Source organism: Phoxinus phoxinus (assembly GCF_949152265.1).
Source record: "Phoxinus phoxinus genome assembly, chromosome: 2".
NCBI lineage: Eukaryota > Metazoa > Chordata > Actinopteri > Cypriniformes > Leuciscidae > Phoxinus > Phoxinus phoxinus.
In genome coordinates, this window is record NC_136877.1 from 28728397 (window position 1) to 28747650 (window position 19254).

A 19254-nucleotide genomic window follows, 5' to 3' on the forward strand; every position below is an offset into this window, starting at 1 on the left:
GTTGTCCTACTGTAGTAGCATGAATATCACTATTATTATGAATGATCTTGCTTTTAGAAGTAATTTATTAATACTATGTGAATTTATTGTAATGCTGGCAGTCACAGTAACTTCATATAGGGAGCCATTTAAGGTGTACTAGCTCTAATAAACTTCTAAGAGATCCATGTTAATGATCTCATAAAAAATACAACTCATTGACAGGTTGTATTTAGAAGGAAAATATTTTGGTTCTGCCTTTAACTTACACCTCGTACTAGTATTCTTTTATTATTATTTTTTGACTAAAAGACTTCAGGTCAGCAAAATGAGCAATGCATTTATTTTGCAATCCTAGTAAATACTGTAACTCCAGTCCAAAGCTTTTCTCCTGGTTCAATTTAAACTGCAGTATTTTGTAATACTTTAGTCACACTTCTGTCTCTGCTGTCTGTGATATGTTCCCTGCTGGTGGAATGATCTGCCTAACTCAACCAGAGCTGCTGAGTCCGTAGCCATTTTTAAGAAATTGCTGAAGACTTATCTTTGTCGGCAGCACTTGATCAAGTAATGCTAACACTTTCTCCTCTATTCTATCAACAAAAAAAAAAAGATAGATTGAACTGAAGGGTCATAGCACTTACATACTGTTGTCCTACTGCTAGTTTAATTGCTTCTATTGTTCTCATTTGTAAGTCACTTTGGATAAAAGCGTCTGCTAAATGAATAAATGTAAATGTGGTGTTGTGTCTGCTTTGAATACTGTCCTCTCTACACTAAAGGATCTTGTTGAATTAATTGTTCTTGAGTGCAAAACATTAAACATGTAATATATAAGGTCCTGGTTTCACAGATGAGGCTTAGGACGTTCAAGTAGCTTTTACAAACGTGCCTTAGAAAAAAGATTACTGATGTGCATCTGACAAAACAATGGCACATATTTTAAGATATGTCAGTGCAAGTTGCTTTCAGTTAAAACAGCTCAAACTTGCATTTTAGTCTGGGACTAGACTTAAGCCTTGTCTGTGAAACCGGGGAAAGGTTTTTTTATGAACAGATAATTACTGACACTTAAATTGATACATTTAAATTGAAGTATGGGGAATTCATTCAAAGAGTCATCATAAGGGGTTTTACTTTATTAAAATTAAGAGCATCATATAAGACAGCTTATTGTTAATGCAAATTTCTTAAAAATTAAACATGTTACAATTTTGAACAAACATGTATTGCTTTCCAGTAAAAGTAACATTACAGTAGCAAGGTATAACAATTGTTTCATTATTCCACGATAATAATGAAAAAAAAAAAAGACAGATCATAGAAAGAAGGTTACTTGGGTTAAGCATGAAGTTAAATCACTCCTTTGAGTATGCAGATCATCGCCACAACTGCATCACTAAAAGTCATGATTATCGATTTTTTTAAGGGCATTCTTCACCCAGCTCAGCCCAGGGTTCACACAGATACGACGACCTTTCTGTGTGACAAGACTGTTAGAAAGAAAAGATCACAGTTTACAAACATACACAATACAATGAATTTCTATTCCGCAATATTTATGATGACAAATTACACATTATGAAAGTTTAATACAATCATTTGCCTCTATTGTTTACAGAAAGAGGAATTTAAATTAAAAAAGGCAATGGCAAAACTCACATGACTGCAGGCTTGTTGCACTCCATTCTCGTCTCTATGTAGGAAGTAATTTTAGCGATGGGGATTTTTCTTGAATAATAATTAAAACAGCATTCCTCTGGCATATTGGCATCTGTGTTAAAAAAAAAGTCATTTACTTATGTAATAAATTGATTTCTCATCAACATGAATCATCTAAAAGTTAATATAAACATTGTAAACAAATCATTGTATCACTAATTCACTCTTAGAAATGATTTTTACACTGACTGATAAATGTTTGTTGATTCATGTTAATTCACTATTGACCAGACAAATAATGAAGGATTTGTTTGACTTACTGTTGGCCAGTACACCAGACTGGAGGAATGCAAGCGCCAGAAGTCCAATAAGACAAAGACAATAATGATGCATGGCTGCAGATTTTGCTTCTCGAGATAATACTGATAACAATGGGACAATGGCCACCAAACTTCACCATGGACTTTAAAGGTAGAAGGGGAGGGGGCGAGTGTGGTTTTTGGTAAGGGGGCAGGTTATAGGTGAGAAAATGTTTCCACTGCGAATCATAACTGAAAAAAAAGAGTGCTCACAGGTCTTACAGGAAAGGTATGTGGTTATCTCATGTAACAAAACTGCAACTCACATATGACTCACCATCTTAATCTTAAGTCTATGTGCCATTATTCTCAGTGTGAACATTAATAAGGTGATGAGACAATGGACCATGAATATATTCAAGTTTATTTCTATATTGACACAACAAAAGCAAAGGCAGCATTATATGACAAAAGGACAAACATAAGAACAAGGACATAGTCAAAACGTGTTGTGTGAGCTGCATGAATGCATGCTCAAATAGCGTCTGAAAGCTTCAAGTGTGGGGTTGCATGCACACAATCTGCATTTGAATGCTCATACAGTGCTGAAATGGATGAATAAGAAAACAAGCTAGTTTTGACTGGCAAACTATATATACATAGGCATAGATACACTGAACATTCGGCTGCCTTCATCTTATCACCCGATTCGGTTAATTCCCACATAAACAAAACACGAACATAACAAATACAATGCACAATACATTATTGCACTTCATTATCAACATTTCCTGTGTTCCTGGATGCCCTATGCCCTTCTAAACATGAATCGTTTATGATGATGTACGCACTCAAGTACTCACAACATAACATTGGTTATACACACAAGTCAGCTCTGTTATTACAATTAAGACTGTAAAGACTGTTTTTATGTATTTATTGTACATTAAGTCATAAGCAGCTGATTGCACAACCAGACACATATGAAGTCTTTTGAAATCTTTTTTGAGTATGTATATATTTTCACAAGTTACTTCAAAGATTTGGACAAGAAAAGAAAAAAAGCCACTAACAAAGCCATCATCAACTCCTGGTGCTTGATCCCAGATGTACAAGTTGTTATTAAGATTTTTTTAATTGTTATACATAAATTGTTAATATCATAAGTTGAGGGCAATGAATAATCAGATTGATGGTAATGCAAACAGCCAACATTAACATGAAATTAATTCCTGGGGAATGAACAAGAAACCAAACATGAAATAGCAGGGAGCATAGAATAAAAGACCTTATGAAATTATGAAAAAATATATATTTGTGCAAAGCAGCTTATTGCAGTAGTTTGGTTTAAACCACAAAAATGTGGGAGGTTTACCTTCGATCACAGTGATCAAAAAGCAGCAAAATCTCACCACAATATCTTGATAATATCTAAACATAAACTTACGACAGAGTGTGCAAGATAACACGTGCCATTCAATATTATTTGCAGTGCCTTCATAGATTGTTTACATATTACTGTGAACACATGCATTGCACACATATGATATACACACAATTACCAAGGGGAATAAGATCTTTTTCTCACAAAAAAAGCTAACCAATATAATAAATAAGCATCTGGATGTTTAACGTTATACTGTCAAACCAAAAAATTACTCCATAAAATTCTCAATGAAAAATATTCACAAAAATGACAAACTTAAAAAAAAGTGAAAAACGCTGTTATTGCTGTTACATTGTGGTCCCATAAATTAGGCCGTTTTAGTGCATGTTATTTACATGAAACAAGCTAAGACCTTGAAGTATTTGTTAAAATTCTAATTCATACATTTTGTATTCATAATACGTTTTGCCTAATTTGAATCTTGACATGATGCATTAATAAATTCTGTTATCATTTACTCACCCTTAAGTTGTTACAAACCTGTATGAGTTTATTTCTTCTGTTGAAAACAAAAGATGATATTTTGAAGAATGTTGGTAATCAAACAGTTGATAGTAGCCATTGACTTCATAGTAGAAAAAAATGTATACTATGTAAGTCAACTTTCTGGTTACCAACATTCTTCAAAATATCTTTTGTGTTCAGCAGAATAAATAAATTCATACAGGTTTGGAACAACTTGAGGGTGAGTAAATGACAGAATTTAAATTTTTTTGGGTGAACTATTCCTTTAAAAAGAGCTGTACGACACAAAACCATAAACGTCTCTGAACAGGTTCTCCTGCGTAATCTTTCATCTACTTTCTTCTCAACACTTCAACCACTATGAGATACAACTTGCACCGCACTGTTAAAGCCACATTCATCACACTAAATTCCTGTTGTGTAGGCAAGAACGGAAGCCAAACTTCAGAAATAGGTATATCAGAAACAGCATGTTTGGTTTTAGACTGGCACAATATGTTCTATAAAAAGAAAAGGGAGAAAGAATCCAGTAGCATTACCACAACACACTAATATCTTTCAGTGCCCACTCAAATCTCTGAATAAAGACATTTGTGAGATAAAAGACAGAAACATGGAATACAGACACAAGGAGTAAGAGGTAGAATAAATTATAGTTCTTGATAAGAAACTTAGATTAAAAAAGTGAGCAAAAAGTCTTAGAAACAGTGTGATTCACTGGCATTGCATCCTAGCAAACAAAATAACCTCATGATTTGTGCACTTCCAGTTTTTTACCACATAAAACTTCCTTTGAGACTCCAAGATTTTGAAGGACACGGAGGTAATTTGAAGTCAGTATGCTTCCGCACATTAAAAACAACATGAACAAACAAATAAAAACAATCTCAGAAAACCACAGCAAAATATATATTACTTTATTTCGCTTAAAGTGAAATGCCACGTTTAAGCTAAGGGTGAGAAAAGGATAAAGCCAAAGATAAAGGGTGAAGGAGAAAATAGTGGAATAGTTAGAGCTTCACAAACTCACATTGCCACAGCTAACTGAGAGATGGAGTGTACATTCATGTGATGTGTTGTCTCCGTTCCAGCCCTGTGAGATCAGTTTGTATTCCCAAGCATCAGTTTGTATGGAAGAGGACACAAGAGTGGCCACTGGAACTGATATTCTCTGATGAGGTACCAGAGGTATGCAGGAATACCCATGCACAGTCAACATGAGTTTCTCTCGAAGTCTCTGTAAGGTAGAAGGGAACACACGAGGATGCATTCTTAGCGTTTCAGTAGTGGACTACCCCGGTCTGGTCCTTTCTGCAAAGCCTGAAGAACCTAGAGGAACAAAAAAGAAAAAAAGAAAGACCATCAGATTAAAACATTTTTTTTTTAAATAAAACTAAAATACATTTCAGAAAGTGTTCAGACCCTTTCACTTAGCCCATTCATTTCTTTTTCTTTTGATATATTGTTTAAAATGACAAAGACTCCAATTTCAAATAAATACTGTTATTTTGAACTTTCTATTCATCCAATGAGATGTATCAATATTTCCAAAAAAATATTAGGCAGCACAACATCAATTTAACAAGTCAGAAATCAGAAATGTTTCCTGAGCAGCAAATCATCATATTAGAATGATTTCTGAAGGGTCATGTGACTCTGAAGACGGGAGTAATGATGCTAAAAATGTCGCTTTACCATCACAGGAATAAATTACATTATAAAATATATTTTAATAGAAAACAGTTACTTTAAATTGTAATATTTTCACAAAATTATTGTTTTTACTGTATTTTGATCAATTAAACGCAGCATTGGGAAGTATAAGCATTAAAAAAATCGTACAGACCCCAAACGTTTGAATGGTAGTACTGTACAGTATATATCATTCTGCATAATTCAGTCTATTTGTAATCATTTCAATGTCTGTGACGTGTTTATGTGTGATTGTTTAGAAAAAGATGCGCACTTGTGGCCATTTCTTGTTCTTGCTGTTCATGTTGATGGTGGTTATGCTGGAGAAGATCTCCTCAGCAGAGAGACAGTCCGGCAGGCGTGTCAGGAACTGAGCGATGTGGATGAAGTCCATGTGTGTGAGGATGTCCTCGTAAAGATGCAGGATACCCAGTGCAGTGCGGAAGAGAAATTCCTCACCATCACGACAGAACACGTCCCACACACGACACGCAATGTCCAGTGGGAGTGATTTACTGTACAAGGTGAAGATCCTGCACAGACAAAAAAAAAAAAGTAGACCTCTGATAAATAAATCTATACCTCACAAGACTCAGGGGTACGTTTATGAAGTGAACCTTTCAAGAAACGAAGTAACTCACCAGTCAATTAAATAAATATCAGAGGACAGATTGTTATTTTTGAAATGTGCAAAAAGCTTTGGTAGATTTTCTTCAAAGAACACTTCAAATGCTGCAAAGTATGTCAACATCTAGGAAAGATAAAAAAAAATTAGCATATGAAGAGTCTTGTCTAATTACGATCTTATGCCTCGTTTCCACTGAATGGTACGGTACGGAACAGTACGCAATTATTTGCGTGCTACAAGCAATGGGGTAATCCATCAGCCGGAAACTGAAGTTTCCCCGGGGGCCGCCATTGATTAGCGGACCCCCACCTGCTGTTAGCCTTCCATTGACTCCCATTCATTTTGGCGTCACTTTGACAGCGAATAACTTTACATCTGAGGCGTATAAAGACTCCATTTGTCCATTATTTATTTCTAAAGAAACACGACAATGTATAAAAGGCTCCATTACCTTGTATCTTACGTTATGGCCCCGTAGAAGCAGTTTTTGTAAAAATAGGCTAACGATTGCGTCATAACCACTCGACTCTCTGTCGCACAGTCGAGAAATTACCGTATAGACAGGCGGAGAAGCTCGCAAGCAATCGGGGGGACATGGATGCATAAAGTCAAGGGAGAAGCCCATAGAGAGTCATAAAGTTGCTCCTGCTGCTAGCTCATGGATAGCTAATACCTACGCTCTCCGTCTCTGCGAGATTCGGAAGGGAATGATTCAGATTTCTCTTGGCACAGCTACTAGAAGACTTACAGCTGTCAGACAGATTGCTCACGTCACATCTGCGTCATCAAGCTCAGTTTGAAACAAAAAGAGGCAGAGTGGTGTTTTATAACGCATTTCGTTTTAGCCGGAGTAGCAGAGCGAGCTGAGTGACGCTTTCAAGAACGCGCTGTTCCATTTGCAGAACTATCGAACTCGCGTCCTCGGGAGTCATTCTCCTGAGTCGGACTTGGCAAGTCCGAACTTTGCGTACTGGGTATTGAGAAACGCCTAATGTTGGCGCTTGTCTTCTTGTGACAAACCTGTCGAGAAGTAAGAACAAGATCTGCTGTATGTCATCCATTGTTGTTTACTATTGCTTTCTTCTTCGCTCGAAAATTACGTCGATCGCTTCTTTCCGGCAAACACCACGGCTATCAAGTAAGGGTACTGTTGGCGGTGGAAACGCTAGCCGGATCATGGTTTACCGACCCGAACCGTACTGCTCAGAGAAACGAGCCATTATCGATAGCACATCTTAAAACTGCTCATAAAACTCACAAGGCTGTGGTCCACTCTGTAGAAAGCCATTTGACAAGGCTTGTTCAACAAATTGGCAAATGCAATGAAGGCATCAGCAGTGTTCATGTTGAGGATCAACACTGCTGCTATAAAAGACATTCCCTGCACCTACACAAGAAAACAGATGGGAAAAATGACAAACACATCATATCAGACATGTTTGAGGATTTATCTCTAAAGTCAACATGAAACAGAATAGGCTTTTCTTCCCTTTTGTGACATAAGTGAGGCTTCTCGAACATGAAAACAAAAAAAAATGTAGGGTGAGAAGAATTTGTCCCTTTTGTCCATTGGGAATTGATTGGATCGTTGTAGCATGCTATAGAGAGCCTAAGTCCCTCCCCTTCCGGTGGACCACCATGGGACCTTATTTCGGAAAAAATATTGTATGGTAGTCAATGGCGAGGGACAACAAATATTTTGATCTCGTTTGATCAATTGTGCCCTGAATTACACATATGATGTTTGTCAATTTAAAAGATACATTTTAAAGTCAAGAAAGTCGCAGTTTGATGTAAAACTGTTGAGGTATAAGACTGTGAAAATACGTAATTACAAAGACTACAAACCCAAAACGTTTACTGAAGCTAACGTCTGTCATTTTTTCTATAGTCTTACGTTATAATCGGAACGTTACGCCATCATGCCTGAGTGTTTTGTACCAGACTGCACACATACGAGCAACGGTGACGTATAGTGTGAGACGAGAGATGTAGTTCATTGAGCGATTTTCACATAAAACTAAATGTTACTCTTCTGTTTTATGACAAACTGCGACTTTCTTGACTTTCATAATTATCTTTTTAATTGACAAACATCATATGTGTAGTTCAGACGGAATAAAAAGATAAGTTGTCTCTCGCCATTGACTACTACCATACATATTTTTCCCGAAATAAGGTCCCATGAGCCGGAAGCGGAGGGGAGGGACTTAGGCTCTCTATTGCTGTGATCTCATGCGAGTGACAGGTTGTCAGTAAACACGTCATCAGAGAAGAGAAGTCGTTGCAAAGGGGGTTATTTTGATTAAAGATTACAGGAGTACATGAATAAAAAATAGAATAGATAAATATAATGAATATACTGCAATATCCCATAAAAAAATAGGAATTGTCCATTTGGATTTCATTGTAACTAATGCTGAGCTGATAAATGAGTGATGTTTATAAACTCAAAAATAGCATCTACTAGGGAAGTAACAATATATCGCAAAACAAAAATGCAACAATATGTATCGTGGATAGTAGACCCAAAATTAAAATTACTGTGTGTGAAAAAATTCTAGTTTTAATGTCAGTACTACATTAATCTACCATATATAATGTTGAATATAATGTATAATAATGCAATAGGGGAATATTTGTGGGTCCTGATAATGCCAAATTGCATTATAATGCAAAAAGTCTTATGTTACCAGTAAAAAGAGGCCAACATTATTTGAAAAATATCTAGTCAGTGAAAGTGCAAGCATATTCATCTAAAATAATTCTGTTTTCAGCTTCAAAATCATAAATGTTTTTATTTTTGGGTCACTATTCTGTGCATTGGGTTACCAGCACCAAATCCAAGCCTATTCATTTCCACCCCCCAATGTAAAACCAAATTTAGCATTTTAATCAACAGGTCATTTTTTGTTCAACTTTTAACCATACGTCTTTGAGTATCGCAATAATATCGTATCGTGTGTTCAGTATCGTGATATGTATCGAATCGTGACATGAGGGTATTGTTACACAAAAACAAAAAACGTGTTACCCCATAAATGTCAGATCAGTGCCACCTTTCTATACTCAAACTGATAACAAGCATAGAAGCAGAGTAACCACACTGTTTCCTGATAACCGTCTTGTTCAACAGGTAAAATGAAAATGATTAATAAAGCCAAGTGTTTTTTCTCAAAAGATTATAAATGCAGAAGTACTAAACTAGGCAGCTAAATTATATTACAGACATTCTCATTTAAATTGTTGCATCATACCAGTGGAGGTGTTTTTGGGAGTGTGACAGAAAAGCTATTCCTAATTTTTTTTTTTAAATTTTTGAAGTTTTTACAATGTGACCTTTACACCCAGTTTCTATGTGAAGGTGTAAGTGCAAGAGCACTTGTCTTTGGCCAAACAAATGATATTGTGGTCTGTGAGCAGGATGTTGGAGGACTGTGCAGCACACATTGCTGTGGTGTTCTCAAATGTGCAGCAGAATAAGGTCTAGTGCTCTGCGAATAATGTGCGTAATAGCTGGAACAATACTGCTCATCATACCCCAGCAAACCAGCTGTACCACACAACATTTATGTCAGTTTCTGTTTTACTCTGTAAAGATCTCTTTATACGAGTCAATACTCAAGCAAACTGAAATAAATCCTGGAATAAATTTAATTAAATTCAATTCAAACTAAGGTTAAGATCCTATGGTCAGAGAGGGGTTTTGCTTGTAAACAGTGCAGTGGTGCATTGGTGGTTTTAAAAACTAGACATTACTTGAGTAAACAAGACGGGTACTTACATATCCCACATCAGGACGATAGCAAGTGTAAGCTCCTAGAATGCTGTGCAATACATCATGGTATGGGCCTCCCTGAAAATAAACGCAAAATTAAACAAAAAAAATACGATACAATCGTCAGCAGATGATATAAAACACCAGAAACAGCAATGTACCCTACCTGTTGGAATATACAGAGATTGGGAAAGGTTCTGGAAATGTCTAACTTGATCAGTTCTAGACTGGCCTCTCGATCAGCATGAGACAAGCCTGTATCTAAGAATGAAGCAATTATTAGTTACAAAAGGACATGAAAGCAAAGGAGTTTAACAGAAATAAGAGATTTCTGTTAATGGACAAAATAGCATAAAAGAGGATAATAAAGATTGCTTTATATGAGGTTAAAGAAGCAATTTCAGCAATAGTGCATAGAGAGAAACGAAGCATAAATAATGGAAAACTGCATAACAATCACCTTCACTCTCAGTTTCTGCAGCAGCCGTTGGGGCTACAAAGGCATTCCACTTTTCCTTAGCTCTTGCCAAACAGATGTCATACAGCTCTATTTAAAACACATACAGAAAAAAATGTGTGTTATTTAAATGTTAATGTAAATATGAAATCATTATTTGCTTTCTAATTAGACCCCCTAGTCAAGTTAAGTCACATTTATTTTCACAATACAGATTGTTTCAAAGCAGCTTTACAGAGATAACAGGAAAATAACACAACAAAGTTTGTTTCCAGAAGAAAATAGCGTCACAATCAGGCTTAAGTAAGTTCAGTGAGGTTTCATTTTTGTTGTAAAAAAAGTTATTAATTTAGTTTTATTATAGTATTTATTAATTTATATATATAGCCGCTCTGGAGAAAACCGTGATGTCACCGTCCAGCCCTAGTGATAGAGTAAGGTTATTATATTGTAACTTATGAATCAAATTTGCTCAAAATTCTAAAAGACTAGAAAAGTGTTTCTGATTTCTAGAGTGTTTATTGACTAAATATAAAAAAGTAAGTGCATTGTGTTTAAATAAAGGGAATGTATAAACAATGATGTAAAACTAGGTTCTCATAACATAACTACCCAGCTTGTAAACCTGTCCTCATCAAGAATAATTTGCTATTCAACATTATAGCTCCTAAACTTTATTTCTACACTACTCATGATTACAACAGATGACGTTTGCAAAATAAACATTACAACCACAACCCAGTTTTCAGTCTAGAGTTCTCACAGTGAACAGCCACAAAAGCATTGTTAATGCAGCATTATGGTTTTGCCACATGCAGTGGGTTTTTGTTAACGGGGCAATTGTAATGTGGGAGAAAAGTTTCAAATGAAAGACTAATGAAACCACAGGATGCTGCTTGTGAAATACCATGAAAGAAAAAAAAAACCCACAATACAAAGAAGGGCTGCACGATTTTATAGAAAATACAATATTAAATAATGTGATATTCAATATGCGCTACAATAATACTTTAGGTGTGTAAAATAAATGTAAATTATATTTAAATATATTTAAAAACTGAAAGTGATATAACCAACATACATGTTTCACATTCTTTTTGTGAGAAGAAAGCATCACAACTTCTGAAATTTAACAGCAGTGGTTTAAAGGGATGGTTCGGAGTAATTTCAACCTAGGGTCCTTTGCACCATGACCTCGACCCAAATTTATAAAATGCAATAAAATCAAGAATCTGTGATTTGTCCATTCTCTTCAACCTTTATTTAACTGGCAAATGTACAAAGAAAATATTTCCAATGTTTTCACTGACCAACTTCATTTTATTTTGTTAGGTTTTGATTTTGATGGCTGCAACACACTCCAGAAAAGTTGGGACAGAGGCATGTTCACCACTGTGTCCTTACCTTTTCCTTTTACATTTCGTAATAGTTTGAGGATACTAATTGTTGAAGTGTTGAAAGTGGAATATTTGCTCAATCTTGCCTGATACAAGACAGCTGCTTAACAGTCGTGGTCGTCACTGTCCGATTTTCGTTTTCATGATGGGTGATCATCATACATTTTCAATAAGAGACAGATATGGATTGCAGGCTACTGTCACTTTAAGAACTGCATGGATTCAATATACTGTTACATGCGCTCTTCCTTTCTCAACTATTTACTCCACTTAAGGCATAGCTCACTGTGTTGCCGTGAATACTCACCAAGACAGGCATTTTGACATAGTTTTGTGAGCATTTGGTCATATAAACTGTGGAAGAGAACTGAATTAGGGCTCACGCTCTGTCCGATAGGCAGCTTCTAGAGCTCCACGATTAATCGCAATTTCCATGTAATCGCACTTAAATCGAGATGGCTTATCGTGATTTTTAAATAGCAAAGGCTGCGATTATTTTGTATGCACAGCTTGACATTGATGTACAGCTCTGTAAACGCTGCTCCATCTGAAAGCACTGTGAGTTAGAATCACTTATAACATGCATTTGAAAAAGCAGCACGTGTCAAACAGCTTTCCAAACATGAGAAGCATTTAATAACCTCTTGTCCAACAAAAGACAACATTTAATAACATGCTTTTACTCCAAACTCACTTCCTAATGACAGTTGAGCATCCTTCTGTGAGATGATGTGGCTTCTTACACAGAATAAGGCAGTTGTGTGTTTATTGGTCATGTTTAATCAAAGCATTTCAATCTCCTGTTTATTCAGCTACAGCGATAGGAATTTCCTGGAATGAAGAGCGTTATCTACTTCTGAGGCGGGGCATATTTGGCATGTCTGGACGAGAGCGCCCACTGGTGTTCAGATGGGGCAGATGGGGCTGATACAACCGATCAGCCCCACTTTGGGCTGGGACGGTTACGGCATTACCGCAATACAGCGGTCACGTGACGCCTACCGCGGGTCAGATCTTGTCACCACCGCAAAAAAAACATTGGCCTGCACGTGTGCACGTTGTGTCTAATGACATGGACTCATGTTGTATCCCCAGAATTCCGATCGGCGCACAGGGACAAAAATAAATAATATATTTTCACAGAGTAAAGTCTTCTCTACAAAATGCAGTGCAAGTGATCACACGGGCGCCTCAACGTCCAGATTATATGACTGCTATATTTGCTTCTTATTTATTAAATCCAGGCAATTGGTTGATGAAACGGTGATTAAAATTAAGATACAATTTATACAAAACGAAATTTAATTTAAAGAAAGGCTTTTTACAAAACTTAATAAAGTGGTCAAACTCATCTCTGACCCATCTTATGATCCTACTCATGCTGTTCACTTTTCATAAACCAGTAATCAACATAGATTAAATTTAAATAATAAAATAACATTATATTATGTAAACATAAATATGGAATATAATTTAATTACTGCCTGATGAAAATTTGACTATTTCAAAGTGTGCTCGTTTTTTTCCTGAGGTAACAACATTTAACAAAGTCTGTCTAGCAAAAAATGTGAAGCATACCTAGTCTATATTTCGTTTTGCCAGCACTTTATTTAAAGCAGTATTTAAAGCGGTTTACCGCTATACCGCAGGAATTTCTTGCTTTTCAACCGTGGTAAGAAAAAATCCATACCGTCCCAGCCCTAGCCGCACTGCACTGACAAGCTAAGCATACAATAATAGCAGCCTTCGCCAAATCGTGTGCGGTTTCGGTGCGATTAATTGTGCAACCCTAGCGGCTTCCTACACGCATGAGTACTTTGCTTATAGCGCTTAACGTTAAGCATGACACACGTATGTAACAGTCATGTATCCAGTCTATTCTCTGAAGTATTAAAATCATTCAGTTATTGTAAGCCATTGCGATATGCATATCGTGATATGTACATTTGCGATATTTCGATATATCGTGCAGCCCTAATGCAAAGCGGTTTTTATAATTACCCACAAAATACAAATTAAAAAAACTTTTATATTTAGTATTCTTTTTCATTCATAAATTTAAAAATAAATCCAAAGTGATTGTCCAAAGTGTAAAAGTCTTTTTAGTCTTTTCCTGTATGTGCTTATATGCAGTATGCATGGGTTTTGGGATTAAAAACATACATTCATACCATCTGTGATGTTCAGGTCATTTCCTATCGCTAGACTCCAGACTTTGCCCCTCACACTTGGTGGCAGACCTTGCCACCATAAATCTCTCACCCGCCTTGATGAACACCTGACATGGTGAAAAGAAAGACAGAGTGAAAAGTTATTTCTCTTCAGATATTTGTGTATATATTGTGACTGTTTCTCTGAGCACATTTTTAATTCTTACATTGTTTATTTAATTTTTGGACTTTTTAATGTTTTATTTATAGGGACAGAAGAAAGATGATAGGATAAGAACTGGAACTGAACATGTGGCAAGCCAAATTCAAACTCACATAGCAGGCATAAGCACCTAAGCTCAAAATATCAGCACAAAATTTCATGCACTAACTTCTAATCCATGTCTCTCACTAATCTTACATTGGACAATACACCTCTTGCCAACGGTTACTATTTTTAGAATGAGTTTTATCTGTTCTCTATCTATTGTCTGTTGTTTAATTATATGGAATATCAAGAAGTGACATTTATTTGTGTGGCTAGACTGTCAATGATTTTTGTGTGCAGACTCACATGCTTTGCCAGTTGGGTAATATCTCCTGACTCCAGGTAAGCGCAGCATTGCCGATGCTTTCCTCTAGTTTACACCTGTCCTCAAGTTGTTTTTTCCGTTTCTGGGCCTCTTTCAGCTCTGCAAAGAAACACACACAGTGTGTGTGAGAGAGAGAGAATGGCAGTGAAATGGAAATCAATCTCTTTTACAACAGCGCCCTCTAGAGCACACAAAACTAAAGACATAAACAATCAAACTGTCAAGTTCAAATAAGATCCACATTTTTGCAACATCAGCCAGTGATGAACTGAGAATATTTACTGACCATAAATATTTCTTACCAGCCATGAAACAGTATTTTTTTTTAATCATTATGGTGCGTTATTGCATGCATATCAAACATGGACCCTGCGCTCACATATACAACAAACTGATGCATGAAAAGAAAGTCACCTCTCTTCTTGGCCTGAGCCACCATCTCCTCATATTCTTGTCTGTGTTTCTGGGCTTCTTCCTCAGGCTTTGCAGGAAGATTCCTACACAATAGATAGAAAATAACTGTCAATTCACTTTTACATTACTGCCTGTGAGTCACATTCTGCCAACTTTACACCTATAACTAATTTCTTGATCTTAATTATTCCTATGCTTTAATACATAGTAGTATGCAACATTTCCTGTGCTCCTGTCTGTGAATGGTATAACGTTGCATGGAAGATAGAAGGTGATTTCATTTTGTTTTAGGAGAGTGCTATGCAGGTGGCGTTTCCTCCGAGGAGGCAGTGTCTCCTCAAAAAAACTAGATGAGAAAATAATAGATATTGCAAAAATAAAACAATGCAAACATTACAAATCATGACATTAAAAAGAGTCAAAGTCACTAACAGCGACACCCGCAGGTAAAGTTGCCACAGCAGGAGGCTTCCCCATTGACTTAAAACAGACACCTTAATGTTTGATGGGGTGTAATTGAGAATGAATGGGGGAAAGCCACGTGAGAGGAGGCAATGATTGGATATGATCTGTTATAACTGTAGGCTTTATGATTCGTGTGATAAATCTTGCCCCTTGTTTTTGTGTGCACTTTCAAATTGGCCTGAATGAAGACAATGGTGGCATTACCTCTTTCCCAGCCAGCGTATATATAAAAAAAAGTTTCTTGCCGCCCACCACCAACGTTTTGGTCATTTTCACAAAATTTTCATGGCCTCCAGAAAATTTTGTTGTATGAATATCTGAACATGCAATATATCAAAAGAAAGAACATAGCTCTACTTTTAAAAAAAAAAAAAAAAAACATTTTTATTCTATCTTCATGCATTCTCTTTTCATATGGGTAAGTTTCATAAAAGGGAAACATTTTGAGTAAAAAGCTGAGGAAATCACATTTTTGTCAAAGACTGCATTTGGATCAGAATCTGTATGATGATCAAAACATAGACGGAGTAGATCGAGTCCATGAACACCCCAAAAGCTTGCACAGCCCTGTAGGTCATCCTGGGTTGACATTTCATTCAGTAACATTAGGCCATTTTGATTTATATGCTGTTTATACCTAGCGTTATTATTCATATGCATCTGCTTACATATGAGATCGCTCTTTTCTGCTTCTTCTTTGCCTGTTTTTCTTTTGATTTAGAGACACTGTACTCGTTCAGGAGACGAGTAATAGCGCCCCCTACCTTATAATAGTGATAACGAGGAAAGACGTAAAAACTTGTCAATGGCAGGGAACCGTTTACTCATAAATGTAGCAAGAAAACAATTCAGCCATTTAGATATCACAACTTTATATCGCTTCAAAATCAAACTTGAATTGGCCTGAAAACATGATGACTGTGGGGTTTTTAGTGAGCAATCAGCTTGGTGAAATTAAAGGTACTTCGTGTCTGTTACTGCCTTTAGTTATAATTTTGGAATAAATGTTAAAAAAAAAAAATGCTTAAAAACACCACCTTGATGATTTATACTTTTACGTTTTAATAATTAGATTATAAATTACATTTAGTGTAAATATACAAATAGTTATTTTTCTTTTTTATGCAATGTTTATTTAACCAGGAAAATTAAGTGTAACAGGGACATAGATTTACATTTGATAAATGTATAAAAAGTGAGGACTTTGAGGGCTCATTGTTAAAACACCACTCCATACCACTGATGGTACCTCTATTTTTTTTTTTCTTTTACCGATAATACAGGAATAAGAAGTTTGAGGATAGGAGGGATACAGAGACATAGGCACAAACAAAAACACTCACGCTGGACGGTTCTCCAGTATAAGGGCTGTGGTTGAAAGTGGCTCAAAGTCCAGGTTCTTTCTTACATTCTTCTTGGGAGATGTGGAATTGCTTGTGTGTCCACTCCTGCTTTCATATTCCTGTAAAAATAGATAGATAGCTAAATAAATAAATAAAAACATACCTATAATAAATAATAATGTCGTTTTGAAAATAATTTTGATAGTTTTCACCAAAAAACAGAAAATGTAATTTGACAATGCATGATAATTAAGGCTGTTTTGAGGTCCATTAAAGATCCCATATTGTCAAAACTGAAATGTCCTGGCTTATTTCATGATAACAGAGGTCTAGGGGCTATGTATGTAACCACCATATAAGTTTCAAAACAGTCAATCCACAGACAAATGCACACAGCCTGCAAAAAGTAGCTGTGCCTTTTCACGAGCCGTTGTGACTTCAGTATAAATGTGATGTCAGAACTACTAAGTCACCGCCTTTAGTCTCACCCTGAGCACTGCCCACCGTCCCTCCATCCTTTTGCCCAACCCACAGACAACATCGCTGCTGAGCAACAACAACATGGACACATGCCGAGAAAACGCTGTTCAGTCGATGGATGTCAGGAAACTACACCATTGCACAGGCAACAACATTAATATAAGAGATCAGTGGCTAATGTTTAATTATTCTGAAATACCACAGCATTTTAGTTCGACCTTAACCGTCTGTTCTGCACGTCACAAGTGACTGCTTCATCAATCAGGTAACCTACAGTTCAATGTTTTTCAAAGAAGCTAACGTTACTCCTCAAAGATGCTGCAGTCCCTACATTGTTGGGTCTGACCTCAGATTCGCAAACCCATAAATAAACTTCTAACACATTTTATCTTACATTATGGAGCCAGCATAATCTGAAATTATAGTATGTAAACAGATACAAATGGATGTTTTGTTGAACGTGTTGTTTTGTACAGTCCATGGTTGCCACAAGCTTTCATTTTCATAGAAAGATCTGTTGGAAACAAGAAAAAAAAAAAGAGACAAAATACGTTGTTTTCCTAAATTACAGGCCCTGTTGTTTTTATGGAGTTAAAGATGGTGAGATTGAGTTCACTCAGTCTCTGTGTCTTTTGTTTTGCTAAAAGAAACTAACGTTTAGTTAACTTGCATGGGTAACGTTATTTCAAAAGTCTGAGTTGGTTTATAGACAGTTTAAATTAGTTAACGTTAAAGCGGGGCTATGCAGTTTTGGGAAATTCTTCGCTGTATTCTCGCTTTTTGCTCGCAGGTTTCTCTATAGAGCTCCCCCTACAGCTTCGAAATAGATATTTGGAAACACTGTCGAAAAACTTGTTGGCGACTCTCAGATACCAGAGGCTAGTAGATCAACGACATCAAAGCAGACAGGACATTCTTTATAACGCCTTGTTCATTCAGGTTCGAACAGCGTGAGGGAGCGCAATAATGACAGAATTTTAGCAGATTGTTTTGCCGTAAAGCAATTCGTTACATCGCGAGACCTGATATCACGCGATACTTCCTAACGCTGCGGCCGGCTAGTTTCTTGTGACCGCGCCACTTACCGATATAGCGGCGGCTGCAGTTTCAGCAACCAGGTGGTTTAGTTTGTACATAGTATCAAGATCCACTTGTTATCTTAAGTCTTGATAGAAAAAAAAGAAAAGATAAAGAATATATAAAATGTATATATTCTTTGCACCTTATGTTAATTATTTTAACAAATAAGATTAAGCTCCTGCAGCAGGTGGATTAGAGCAACAAGTAGCATCAAGCTACATGACACAATTTAAAAGATTAATATTACACTTTTACTTAAAGCTCACTTTAAACCAGCATCGAATATTTGTATCATATTCCGGTCGCGGTTTAAAACGGTTTTAAGTAAAAAAAAAAAAAAAAAGGATGTTGAAATATGTTATATTTAGCATTTTATATGCAGCTAATGGCTACACCTTGCTTAGTATACTGTAAACATTTATTCATATGAAAATACCCCAAAATACAACGAAAATCACACACAAACCATGTACTCGAAATCGTGCATTTATTAGCTTCTTGTTTCAGGTGAAGAGAAGAGATGTGTCTTTAGCTTTGTTATCATGGAGGTCAGAATGAGGAAGTGTACACAGGACCGCGTCATGCAGAAGGGCAGGATTTTTATGGTCAAGTTGAACCACGTGAGATGATTGACAGCTGTACAGCGAATGAGCGCTGATCATAACTGACGCAAATCAGGAAGAGAAGAGACAGATTTCGCTGTTTGAGCTCTTCGCATAATTCAGTGGAAAATGAATAGAAATGTTATTCTGTATGACGAAATATTTTACAAACATGTGATAAATCAATATTTCTCCAAATATGCCCATATGAGAGATGATTTAAATATAACCAAATATAACGAACGTTACAGTACAACAATAATCTGGGGCTGTCTGTGATCTTTGCCACGAAAGGGGTTAAATTAGTGTTTTTGTTAGGTGGC

General features: G+C 36.3%; 1 protein-coding gene across 2 annotated transcripts in view; it reads right to left on the reverse strand.

Annotated features, from left to right (window-relative positions):
- Positions 1-1961: 1961 nt before the first annotated feature.
- The window catches only part of tbc1d14 (TBC1 domain family, member 14), a 31103-nt gene continuing 13810 nt past the window's right edge, over positions 1962-19254 (reverse strand). For both annotated transcript variants that reach the window (XM_079588844.1, XM_079588845.1), the window contains 11 exons: positions 16770-16888; positions 14962-15044; positions 14529-14646; positions 13976-14082; positions 10411-10497; positions 10117-10211; positions 9957-10028; positions 7431-7559; positions 6186-6295; positions 5819-6077; positions 1962-5181 (listed from right to left, as the gene is read on the reverse strand). In XM_079588844.1, the coding sequence (XP_079444970.1) occupies positions 5125-5181; positions 5819-6077; positions 6186-6295; positions 7431-7559; positions 9957-10028; positions 10117-10211; positions 10411-10497; positions 13976-14082; positions 14529-14646; positions 14962-15044; positions 16770-16888 (1236 nt within the window). In that variant the 3' untranslated portion in view covers positions 1962-5124. The remainder of the gene's footprint in view (positions 5182-5818; positions 6078-6185; positions 6296-7430; positions 7560-9956; positions 10029-10116; positions 10212-10410; positions 10498-13975; positions 14083-14528; positions 14647-14961; positions 15045-16769; positions 16889-19254) is intronic.